Source organism: Tympanuchus pallidicinctus, unplaced genomic scaffold (assembly GCF_026119805.1).
Source record: "Tympanuchus pallidicinctus isolate F22 unplaced genomic scaffold, pur_lepc_1.0 scaffold16, whole genome shotgun sequence".
NCBI lineage: Eukaryota > Metazoa > Chordata > Aves > Galliformes > Phasianidae > Tympanuchus > Tympanuchus pallidicinctus.
In genome coordinates this window covers 18,775,059-18,787,272 of record NW_026294679.1, presented here as the reverse complement: position 1 = coordinate 18,787,272, position 12,214 = coordinate 18,775,059, and the positions used below count along the sequence as shown (strand labels likewise).

General features: G+C 42.1%; 1 protein-coding gene across 14 annotated transcripts in view; it reads right to left on the bottom strand.

Annotated features, from left to right (window-relative positions):
- TLL2 (tolloid like 2) overlaps positions 1 to 12,214 on the bottom strand; it is a 128,049-nt gene that overhangs the window by 60,592 nt on the left and 55,243 nt on the right. For all 14 annotated transcript variants that reach the window (XM_052676960.1, XM_052676971.1, XM_052676958.1 and 11 more), the window contains 3 exons: positions 10,983 to 11,107; positions 3,876 to 3,991; positions 2,281 to 2,383 (listed from right to left, as the gene is read on the bottom strand). In XM_052676960.1, coding sequence (XP_052532920.1) covers positions 2,281 to 2,383; positions 3,876 to 3,991; positions 10,983 to 11,107 — 344 coding nt within the window. The remainder of the gene's footprint in view (positions 1 to 2,280; positions 2,384 to 3,875; positions 3,992 to 10,982; positions 11,108 to 12,214) is intronic.

Genomic DNA, 12,214 nt, shown 5'->3' with positions numbered 1-12,214 from the left:
CATTAGCAGGCTGCATTAAGTGCTCTCTGCACTGAAGAAGGAAACAGATCATTTGAGTCCTGTTTACTGGCAGACAGAGAAGGCTGCTGCTTTCCTCCATACAAAGGGCAGAGTGGTTGACATGAATTCTATGCATTAAAAGCCAAGATGCCCCCTGTGTAGTCATCTGCCTACAATCAGATGGTTGTCACTTTTGGCTCTGCTTACCCTATCTTCACTACTTGGCAGCCTCAGAATGCCCATGGCCTTCAAGGATGTGAGTGTTCTGCCCCTGTGATATGCAGTAAAGGGAAATAAGAATGCATGGAAAGTGAGTCATGGCAGTTTCATCACCAATTTTTTTTCCCCTCGTAGAGTCCTTCATTCAATTATCAGTCCAGACACAAGCTGTATTTGGCAATTCTATCCTTAGCCTGTGTACCAAAGCTACCCAGCACTGTTTGGGCAGTGTGACACAGGCATACGGCATAACATACATACAGCATAATTGTATCTCCCATCTGTGCTACCAAAAAGAATACTAACAAACAGCATCAGTGCTGCAAAACTCTTTCCTCTAGGGTCACTGAGCAACTGCCTCCTGGATTTAGACTTGCAGTTTGACAAGGGTGTCAAGGAGAGGAAACAGATGAGGAACTAGAATGAGCAAACTCCTCAGAGTGTGATAAAGGGCCCATTCATAAAATGTTATACATTTAAAGGCAAGGTTTTCACCCTGGGAAAATATGCAGTGCACATGTATTATTTTTTTTCCCCTCTGCAAGAAGTCCATGCTTTCACAATTCACATTAATCCCTCTCCCCACCCCCTGCTGAATTGCCGTCTGTTTGCCTCTGCTGAGCTAATTTCATGGGCTCAGCCCCTTGCAGGAGCCTCTTCAACCAGTATCTCATTCCAGATGGAAACACTCACAAGTCTACCTGCATGAAAGTGAAAGGGAGGTGGCTCGGCTTCTGAAATACCTTCAAATTACTTGCCAGAAAAAAAATAAGTAACAACGGCTGAAATTACAGCTACTGGAGCAATGTTACCTGAAGCATGTGTAACAGAAAACAATAATTGCTGCCAACCCCAAAACAGGCAGGAAGTAATAAAAACAGCCGCCAACTCCACACTGAAACACAGGCCCACAGAGACCTGTAGAGAGCAGTACAGTTCCAACCTAAGAACTTCATCCTGTGTTACAGCTGGAATGTCCCTTGGGCTAAGGTGAACTTGGCACCTAAATTTCCATTGCCCCACTGACCTCACATTAGCCTAGATACATGCTGCAGCCTGGGCACCTCAACTCTAGTGAAACTGGTGGTGGTAGAAGCTGATTGATTTTTAACTTTCAAAATGGAAGTAGTCTTTACAATTTTCAGATGTAAAGACACGTGGTCAGAAGACAGGATCTGAGCCAGCAGCAAAGCTGGTAAAAGCAGGTGAGAATTCTGGCTGCCCACTTAGGTGGCAGACAACTTGCAGTTATGACAGCAAGATACAGAGAAATGAATACAGAGAGTACAAAGGGAGAGCTGCACTTTGAGATCTTCGGGAGAAATAGAGCCTTTGCAGAGTTTGATATTCTAGGCATTATCAGTAATCCTTGGGCCCAGAGATAAATTCCCCACTAGAATTACAGAGACTTAAAGTACAGAGTGCTGGGTCCAGAACAGACTACACAAAGAAGCTGTGGATGCTCCGTCCCTGGAAGTGTTCAAGGCTAGGTTAGATGGGACTATGTGCAACTTGATCCTGTAGAATATGTACTTACCCGTGGCAGGGGGTGGGAGCTAGATGATCTTTAAGGTGCCCTCCAACTCAAACTGTTCTATTACTCTCTGATTTGTATTCTTAAGAAGAAATAAGGTCAGCAGCTTTGGACAGGAGCTGCATGTCTTCTTCATTCTTACCATCTGATAGTTCCATTTAAATCTTATGAAAAACGCATCATCAAGCTCCAGAGACCACACACTTCTAATCTCAGCCATGCCTTTCATTCATTTCCCTCTCTGCCTCAGTTCACAAGCTAGAAAAGGAAGGAATAAAGTCTTTGCTACTAGAGGACTGGAGCATTGATCATTTGGTGCACATATAATATGCTGACATATCTAACATTAATGACCAGTGCTCTGTCTGGACACAGGTTCCTTGCAGGTAAAGAAAGTTGTGTTTTGTTTTGTTTTTAGTGGTGTTGGGATACTTTTTGTTCCTCCCACTCCTTCCCTCCCAAAACAAGCTTTAAAAGCACACACACACACACAAAAAAAAAGCAGTTAAGATGAAGCAGCTTCTCACCTAGTAAGGGAGCCTTCCTCCAGTAGCCATCACGCACCTCCACATAATCATACCAACAAAGCCGGCTTTTAAATAGATCCATTGATGTGAAATTCAACATGATCTGAAAGGACAGACTACACACTTATCTTTGGAATGAGAGCTACTTCAAAATCAAGTCTATTTCATCTCTGCTACAGTGTTGCATAAGTGAGTATACATAAAAAAAATAGGTGGAGAACAAGTTAGATTTTCAAATTAATTTTTCTCAAAAAAAAAAGGAAAGGCTTCTCAAGGAATTGTAATTATGCCATACAGTACATAACAGAAGATGGCATTTTACTATACATTTTATTACATGTTATTCACACAGTCACTGCTTCACAATTAATAAAATACAACTAAAGTCTCCTTTAAAAAAAAGTTAAAAATGGAACACTTAGTTTTAAATAATGTGAATATTACAGAGACACATGTTTCCCAAAAATGGAGATGCTTGGGATTTATTCCATTATACAAACATCTCCAGTAAGACATAGCTACTTCTGCTGACAAGTTTCCACATTCTGACACTTCCACTCGTATATTATGTTCAAAGGCTTTCCAGGGCAGATTTCAGCAAGAAAGCGTTATCCCACTGGCATCCTTCCCCTGTAACAAGGATTACATGCTTCATTCTGGAAGTCACTGGATGGATATTCTCATGGCTTTTTTTTGTCCTTGCAAGATTTAAGCCATGTAATAACTTATATATATTGTTTGCCACAGAATTTTTTCCAAAACCTGGACTGTTCTTGGGACCTTGCAAAGCTCTCCCTGAAGCCAACATCAAGAGCTCAGTACAATATAGGACCAGGCCTGAAGATGACAGAACTGAGTCTAGGAGCAAGACAACTGCACTTTCCTTTGTTCTTCCAAGTCTCAGTCCTAAGTGTGTCTCCAGGGCGGTCCTCAGCAAAGCTGTTCTGCCAAGAAGCACCCAAGTCAGGCCATGCATTATTGCAGTCCAGTAAGACATGAAAGGCCTGAAGGGTTGGCATAATGGATTAATGACAGATTTTGTTTCCACAGGAAGATCAATAAAACAAAAGGAGCTGAAAAGCGGACAGAGCAGCTGATTGATGCACAGCAGGCCCCAGTGTTTCAAGGCTGGGAGCAGGGTTCTCCTGACAGAGGCATTATGCCCACATGACAGGGACAGGCTACTGATGTCACTCAACTCCTCAGCTCCCTTCTGTCTTGTCGGTATATTTTATCCAACTCATCCGACCAGCACTTGGTTTGAAAGAACACTTCGTCAGCTATCAGCTCGATCTGAGTTAGCAGGTGGCAAGCTGAATAACTGAGGAAACTGTCCAGGCAGGGTGTATCTGTGAAACGAGAAGAGGGATCGGGGATCAACTGACAGCCCAAACCTACAAGAGGATTCTATTCCAGTGTTACCTCTTGTCAGAGCCACTAATTCCTGACCCCCATCTCTGGCAGGACAGACCCCATTCCTGCAGTCCAGGCACGCAGAAGTCAACAGTTGGCAACAGTTAATATTTAACATCTCAAGCAAAATTCACATAAGGGGAGTGAATGGTACACTTACAGCTAGTCCACGTGTCACCTACCTTCTCTCCTGGGGTCACTGAGATTCTCCAGACACAGTGGGAATATGAGGGATAGCCACTTGGAAAGCCAGGAGCTGAGAAATTCCCTGTGCTGTCCTGCAGAGTTTCTCCACAAGCTGAGAGAGAAGAGGACGTCAGAAAAATCAGCCACAAGAAGTGACTCTCCAAAGGATATTGAGCTCTAACAAAATGCGTGCACATAGCTGCTCCAAGAAGGCTGGTAACTCATACTCTAAGGATGTTCATTCATGGTACTGCCATAAGGTCAGCTGCTGCTGAAGATGTGATGTGAAATGTTTTAGGATTCCTGGGACAGATTATCAGCACAAGGACACAGAGGAAACAGCTTTTTAAAAGGCACACATCTTCCTTTACCTTCTTTCCACGAGTCAGAACTTTCAAAGTTTCGGTCCTACTGAGGAATATCTTATCCATTAATAAAATAAAAAAACGTTAGTCCACCCCAATTTGCAATCCCACGACTGCTTCCACCAAATCTGTTCACCCTTCTCAGTACTTCTAGTTGACATTCTCTGTAGTTACTCTTAAGTGTCTTGGGTTAGAACTTCGCAAAAAAAGCAGGGCAAGTTCTACTTGCACCACATCTTTGGCTGTCTAGCATCTACGTTGATGCTACACTATGCAAGATAAAATATGAATGCTGCAGCTCATTCTGCTCTACACTTTCATGTTTGTCTCCTGCTGCCATTGATGAAATGTAGATTCCAGTGTTACCTTTGGGAAGTAAACAATTTGCAAACACTCCTTCAGGAAACTACCAAAATGTGGGAAAGCAGCAGCTACTGTAGTTCCTGTTCTGAGCCAGGAGGATCTTGTTGGAACAAGGAATGACCACACATATGTCCAGAGAAGCTGACCAGCTATGCTGCAGAACCACACAAATCAAAAACTTCTATTCTCATCCATCAGAATACTCACTAGACATGTGCAAATACCATTCCCAAAGAGAGGGGACCTTGGCTTGCCTGCTCTCACCTTGTTTTTCTAACGTCATAACTCACTGACATTATAAAGCTCCCCTCGACCTGCAAATTGGTTTCCTCAGTGATGGTAAGGCAGCTTCCAAAAATCCCTTGTTAAGCAGCAATGCTTTGAAGGATCTGACAAAACTGAATATCTGGCTCCCTTTCTCATGGGAGTGCCAGGGGATTCTCTGCCTTATACTATCGCATACTCATTAATTTTTTCAGCTATGATCATATTTGATAGGCAGGTTGGAAGTTGAAGGTGAAAAGAGAGCAGTCCCATTCAAAAAGTTTGGAATCTTTAGAAAAGGGAAAGGAGTCATATAGACCAGAACTTCTTGATTTCCCTGCAGTAATTTGACCCACAGTTTGGCAGGTCAGACTTGATGAACAATAGGCAGGGGCACAAAAAGGGATTTTTTGCTCAACCAACCAGTTCCTACAGGTGCTCTGGAAGGTAGATCACTACTAGGAATAAGTTGAGGCAGCATTATCTCTGGCAAATTGATTCCTGTTAGGAAAGACAAATGTACTTAAAACTACTAGAAAGAAGCACCATTGGAAAAAAACAAAAACAAAACAAAAAACAAAAACCAAACAAACAGGAAAATACATGCATCTGCCCTGAAGGGATGAAGCAAAAAAAAAAAGAGAGTTCAGAAACCTCCAAACTGTTCAAAAAGTTTTGATCCCTGAGAACTCCCCTTACCATTATCCAGCCACAAAGAAGCATTGCATGGGAAGTTTTAGTTTCAAAGTACTCTGCAGTAATAACTTATGCTTCCTCCAGACTCTCCCAGCATGCTTAGCAGGTGAGCAGAGCTGCTGGTGGTAAAAGATGGTGACTTGCATGCACAGGAGAAGAAAACTGGACATTTCCAGGACGCACACACACTTCTCCCTTTTCACATCTTGCAGAGATTTATTGCCTTGTTGCCCATGGAACAGTCTGCTGGGATCTAATTCTTTCTCCCAGGATGCTCCTAGAACTCTCAACCAGGAAAAACATGATATCTCAAAAAAAGCTGAATCCCACAGAATCACAGAAATACCAAGGTTAGAAAAGATCTATAAGATCAACCAGTCCAACCATCCGCTTATCACCAGTAGTTCTCCCTAAACCATACCCTTCATCACAAAATCCAAACATTCCTTGAACACCTCCAGGGTCAGCGACTCCAGCACCTCCCTGGGCAGCCCATCCCACTTTCAGAGAAGTAGTATTTCCTAAAGTCCAGACTAAATCTCTTCCGGCACATCTCAAAGCCATTCCCTCTAGTCCTATCACCAGTTGCACAAGAGAAGAAATGAGACCAACCCTCAGAGCTCACTACAACCTTCTTTCAGGTAGTTATAGAGAGCAATAATATCTCCCCTGAGCCTCCTCTTCTCCAGACTGAACAATCCCAGCTCCTTCAGCCTCATAAGACTTATGCTTCAGACCTCTCACCAGCTTTGTAGCCCTTCTTTGAACCCACTCCAGGGCCTCAATGTCTTTCTTGCAGTGAGGAGCCCAAAACTGAGCACAGTACTCAAGATGTGGCCTCACCAGAGCTGAGTACAGGAGGACAATCACTTCCCTGTTCCTGCTGGCAACACCGTTTCTGATACATTCTGAGTCAGGATGCCATTGGCCTTCTTGGCCACCCAGGCACACTGCTGGCAGCCGAGCATCAATCAGCACCCCCAGGTCCATTTCTTCTACACTGTCTTCCAGCCACTCTGTAGGCATATCAATCATATAATCCCAGGCACATAGGCATATCAATCATATAATCCCTGCATGTAGCAAGCCACTCTTCACCTGATCCTCTGGTATTGCCACTGGGTCAGTACTGACTGGAGTGGCCACCAGCCTAGGATTGTTCTAGGAATGCCAACATCTGGCAAGATATGCCAATCCAAAACTGACAAGGTATACACATGCTTTTTCTCCACTAAGAAAAAAAATAAAATATATCCAAACAAAGTTGCCCCTCACAAGATTATAAGGAAACTGCAAAATACACTATAATACCACAATAGCAAATGATAAAGAAGATACCCAGTCAACTGAACCACAGTGGAGGTTTCCCAGCCCTAACTTAGTTCTCTTAAATGTAATAGCACAGTAACTGGCAAAAACACGTAATAGTGTAACTATGGAGAAGCTGCTAACATACTTACTACCAAATACTACTCGCTAAAGCATCATGAAATGAGACCTTGCTAATTATCTGAACTTCGCAGCCTCAGAGAGGCTCCATGCGTGCTGGGAGAGGCTGGCCTTTCAAAGCAGAGGAGGGCAATTGCCTATATGTGTAGGAGGGAGCAGAATAGTAAGGAACAATGTACGTGTAAGCACAGAATATAGTCTCTTGTAGTGGACATCAATAAGTAATATAGATTTACTCCTCTTAGTATCAAATAAACCAATAGGTCCAATAAGACTATAGTTCAGTGCTTCTGGGATCCAAAAAGCTGATGTAGTTTTCACATATGATGAAGAGTCTGTTGTACATCTAAGCTACTAAAAAGGAACAGACATGAAGTGAAAGAGGCAAATACGTCAAAACTCCTTTGCAAATGAAGTAGAAAGACAGGCACTTTCTCTGCGCATAAGCTTACTGGCAAATCTTTTTGATACTGCACAGAGCATTGGATGGGATGACATAATGCATGACCATGCTCAATGAAATGCTTAACCATCCCCGTGCAGTTAGAAGAGCTATACAGTCCTGTTTTCTTTAGCACCAAAACAGGACATTTTAAAGTTTTCTGGAGTGAATACATTCATCCAATCCTCAACTGTGGTGCCATACCAAAACTAGCATTTACTGCTATTTCCTTTCAGAAATACCTTCAGTAATTTCCTCTGGTTTCACCTGGCTTGGCACAACCCAGCAGGTGTAAGCTTTGGGAAATTAAGTGCAATTTAAAGCAGCAGGGTTCTAGAATGGGAAAGTTAAGACAGCCCTAAACATAGGGGCCACAAACCTAATGAGTTGGAGAGCCACATCTCTTTTAATAAATAACAGTCCTTCTGGTTCATACAAGTACACTTTTAGCTCTTCTTATATCATTTCTAGTTCTTGTGGGGGTTCTCAAACACTCCTACTACATGGGAAACCTTCTGCCATTCAACTTCTGGATTAAGTGATCATGTTTCACCTTAAATTCCTCAGCTTGGCTATTGAACAAAGTTTCCTTACCCAAAAATCTCAGTCAGATCCTGCAAAGGCATACAACTGAAGTCCTTTGGGTTTTAACTCCTGTGCTTTGAAGAACTTTTTTTCCAAGCCATAGATTCAAACTGCAGTTGCAGTGATGCAGTTGCATCAAAAATGCTGTACCATTTATCTTCAAAAGCAACTTGTTTATAAATTTTGGTCCAAATAAAACAATAGACATTTGAAGAAAATTGGTTTCAAGAGCTTAAAGCTCTGATCGTTATTCTGTCAAGTATTTTCTGAACTGCAATAACCTTTGCTAAGTTTTTTGGGGGGGGCGGGGGTGAAAGAGTCTAAGTGTTTTTACTCTGCAAGCAGAAAACTTGAAGCTCAGAAGGGTCCTCACTAAAAAAAAAAAGTTGCTTTGTAGCTTTTAGTTTGACTTTAACCTCAGGCCAAAAGTAGCTTTTCAGTTTGCCTCAAGAAATCTGAGCTGGAAGAACTGACTACAGATTAAGTGAGAAGCCTGATTTTATTAAATCTGACTCAGAGAAAAACAGTGCAAGACATCTCTAATTATTTTTTTTCAAGTATTCAGACAGTTCAATCCTTAAAGTAAAAGGAGATCATTTTCTTAGAAATACATCTCTGAGATGTAGAAGATAGTTTCCTTAGAACTACATCTCCAACTACATGTTTGAGAAAAGAGTTATGTAAAGAAATAATTGCTAGTTAGGACTAGTACACCTAGAAAAGTTATACCTGATTCCCTAACATCCCGGTCTCTGAAGTATTGCTGTGCCTCAGAATTTATTGTAGGCCCTAATGAACTCATACCTTCTGACCTGTATCTGGATAAAACAGAAGAGGAGGACATGCACATCAATTATAGGCCACTTTCCATAGCTTTGTAAATAATTCACACACCAGTGCTAGCCAGCTGCTCACTTAAGCATTGCTCATGGCAACACTACAGACTTGGGACAGAGTGGCAGGAAGACTGTGTAGGAAATGGACCTGTGGGTGTTGGTTAATGCTCAGCTAAACGTGAGGCAGTAGAGTGCTTAAGTTGCCAAGAAGGCCAGTGGCATCCTGGTGAGTATCAGAAACAGTGCAGCCAGCAGGAGCAAGGCAGTGAGCATCCCCACGTACCCAGCACTGCTGAGGCTGCACCTCAAATACCATGTCTGATTTTGGGCTCCCCACTGCGAGAAAGACATTGAGGCTCTGCAGTGTGTCCAGAGAAGGGCAGAGTTGGTGAGAGGTTTGGAGCACAAGTCTTATGAGTTGAAAGAAATGGGATCGTTTAGCCTGAAGAAGAGGAAGCGCAGGGGAGACCTTATTGCTCTCTACAGCTCCTTGAAAAGCAGTTGTGATGAGGTGAAGACTGGCCTTTTCTCCAACAGTGATAGGATTACACGAACAAGAAATGGCTTTAAGTTGTGCCAGGGGAGGTTCAGGTTGGATATTAGGAAAAATTTCTTCTCTGAAAGAGTAGTCAGGAATCGGAATGGGCTGCCCAGTGAGGAGGCTGAGTCACCATCCATGTAAGTGTTCAAGAATAGTTTTGATGTGGTACTAAGGGACATGGTTTAGTGAGGAAACATGGGTTGTAGATGGACAGTTGAACTACATGATCTTGGAGGTCTTTCCCAAACTTGATGTTTCTATGATCTTAAGATATGCCTCTGTATATTGGTAAAACCTTGCTCTCCTACCCACCACCTTCTCCCCTCTCTCCAATATATGTTTTCTCCACATAGATTAATTTTTTGTTTTGCTTAGCATACACTGATTTAGAAAATGTTTATGATCAGGTGAGGCCACATTAATACAATGGCCAAACTCCTGGGCAATGTTTGCAAAAGTCTTTTTTCCTTACCTACATTATTACAAATGTTAGAGTCATACTGCAAAACTAGGGCAACTCTATTATCAAGTATCTTCTCATGGATGTTCCGCCACCAGCAGAAATTCAATGCTTTCTACATTTAACTCCCTCCTAGCATCACACCTTCCGTAATTTCCCCATTCTCAGTTGCTGCAATTCTTGACACAGGTGCTAGACAGGTGTGATCATTCTTCAAATCCTCTATTTATATCTTCATACTCTGCACATCCTTAAGTCTGGCTGACTTCTCTGAAATCTAGTTTTCTTTTTTTAACCTATTCATCCATAACTGTTGCATAAATGTCTATTGTCTATCATCTCAATTTTAAAAGGATCCTTCTATTCTCATAGATAACTCTTTTTGCTAATCTTTGCAGACTCTGGATAAAGCAAGACTCATACTACCAGTCTTCAGTAGTCAGATATAACTAGATGGGTTGTCTACAAAAGCTCTCCTGAGTCTACCACCTCTTTTGCAGCAGAAAGAGGAATACAATCCTTCCTTGAGCAGCCCAAAGCAACCACTTGCAGCAACTAGTCTTGCATCTTTGAGCTTCCATGTCATACCCAAAGCTTTAGTGCAACACACCATAATCACTTGAAGTTTCAATAAAGCTCTCCTTGGGAGAGCACGTGTATAGAAAGATAAAATTTTGAGGGTTGGTAAGCAGAGACCCTAGTTTATCAGAAAATCCTTTGCTATTTTGCTAATTTCTGCTTACCAGCCATCTATGGTCTTACATATCAATTTCATTTTCTACAAATAGAGCCTTAATTCTAGAAGGGATATTGATATGAAAACACTAACAAAATGCTAATGCTGCAGCTACTCTACACTTCTCTTACAAAGTTTCAGTAGAGAACACTAGAGAAAACTAAAACCCTAACCAAACAAGAATACAAGCAAAATACTAACAAGAGACATGCTAAGCAAGTGCAGTTCTTCCACACCTTCAGCTTAAAGCATTTGATGGCCTACAATTCCTGAGTTCTTTCACCAAAGGTGCTCTTGATTTTCATTGCTTTCCAGACAAACTGTGTCTACACTAAAGCTGTAGCCCTTCCCACAAGCCATATTTACCTGGGCACTTGTACAACTTCCTTGCCTGAGCAATGTCTCCCTGACTCAGGCGAACACGCTGACCAATAGTTGGCCGGACTCCATTATCATCACGACGGGGAAGGATGGTGTCGAGGAAAACCCCTCTAAAGAGAAGAGCAGAGAGACAAAGAGCAGTGAAGTAGGGAAAGTGACATGATGAACACAAAGCCATCCTTGCAGGTCGTCTTTGAGAACATATCCCATGCTAATAAGTAAGAGTAAGGCAGATTATGATAAACATGTCTTGAGGTGGTCATCAGTGTACAGCAGATAGCTTCCAAACATACAGACAAATCTTGCAAGACTTGCAAAGCAAATCTCTGATATATCAGGATAGCCTCTAACTGCTGTTTCAGAATGGACACATTTATTGCCATGAATGAGAAAAGGCAAATATTCTTGCAGAAGGTTCATGACACATCTGACTAAGCAGAGGTGCACACTGGACACTTATGAGCAGAGGGAAAGGAAGTTTGTTTGGTAGCAGGTGAGGCTGAACTGTGGCAATGGCTGTGGTTGCCACAGACAAGAAATAGATCAAGTGCTCTACCTTTGTTCTGCATGAATTGCCAGACTAATAACTCCATTTGTCTCTGCCTTTTTCTCCTTGCTTCATACTCAAGAGCTGTCTACTGCACTTCTGATCTCAGTCCGATAAAGGATTTAAGTTCAGGCCTCACTTCCATCAAAATGCAGAGTCAGTGCACACAAACAAGAGCTTGCACGCAAGAGACATCGTTAAAACTGCACAGCTAATGTGAGAGGGAATAATCAGAAAATTGAATGCCAGGTTGGTAAAAAATCTAAGCTCTAGTAATCAGGCTGTCCAGTCCATTGGAACCATTTCACTGCACTCCTGAATACCTAACAACCCTGACAGTGTCAATGCTAACAGAGGTTTTGAAGCTTTGGTATTGGCTCCTTGAGGCAGACTTCTTTCTGATGGAAAAGATACTGTTGTCCATAGAGCCCAGTGGGACAGTAAGGGCAGTAATTTTAGTGCTGCAAGTCCTGATACAAGGATCTTCAAAAGTGTGAGCTGAGGTCTAAGCAGACAACAATTTGGTTCATTGGGCTGCTCAGCTGAGTGAGAGCCTCAGGAAAATAAAGTTTGTGAGAATTTTGCTTTAATTTTAAATAAATACCGCAAGTGGAATTTTTGAAAAATGTCAAGAAACACTTTATGGATAAATATATTTTGTAAATATGCA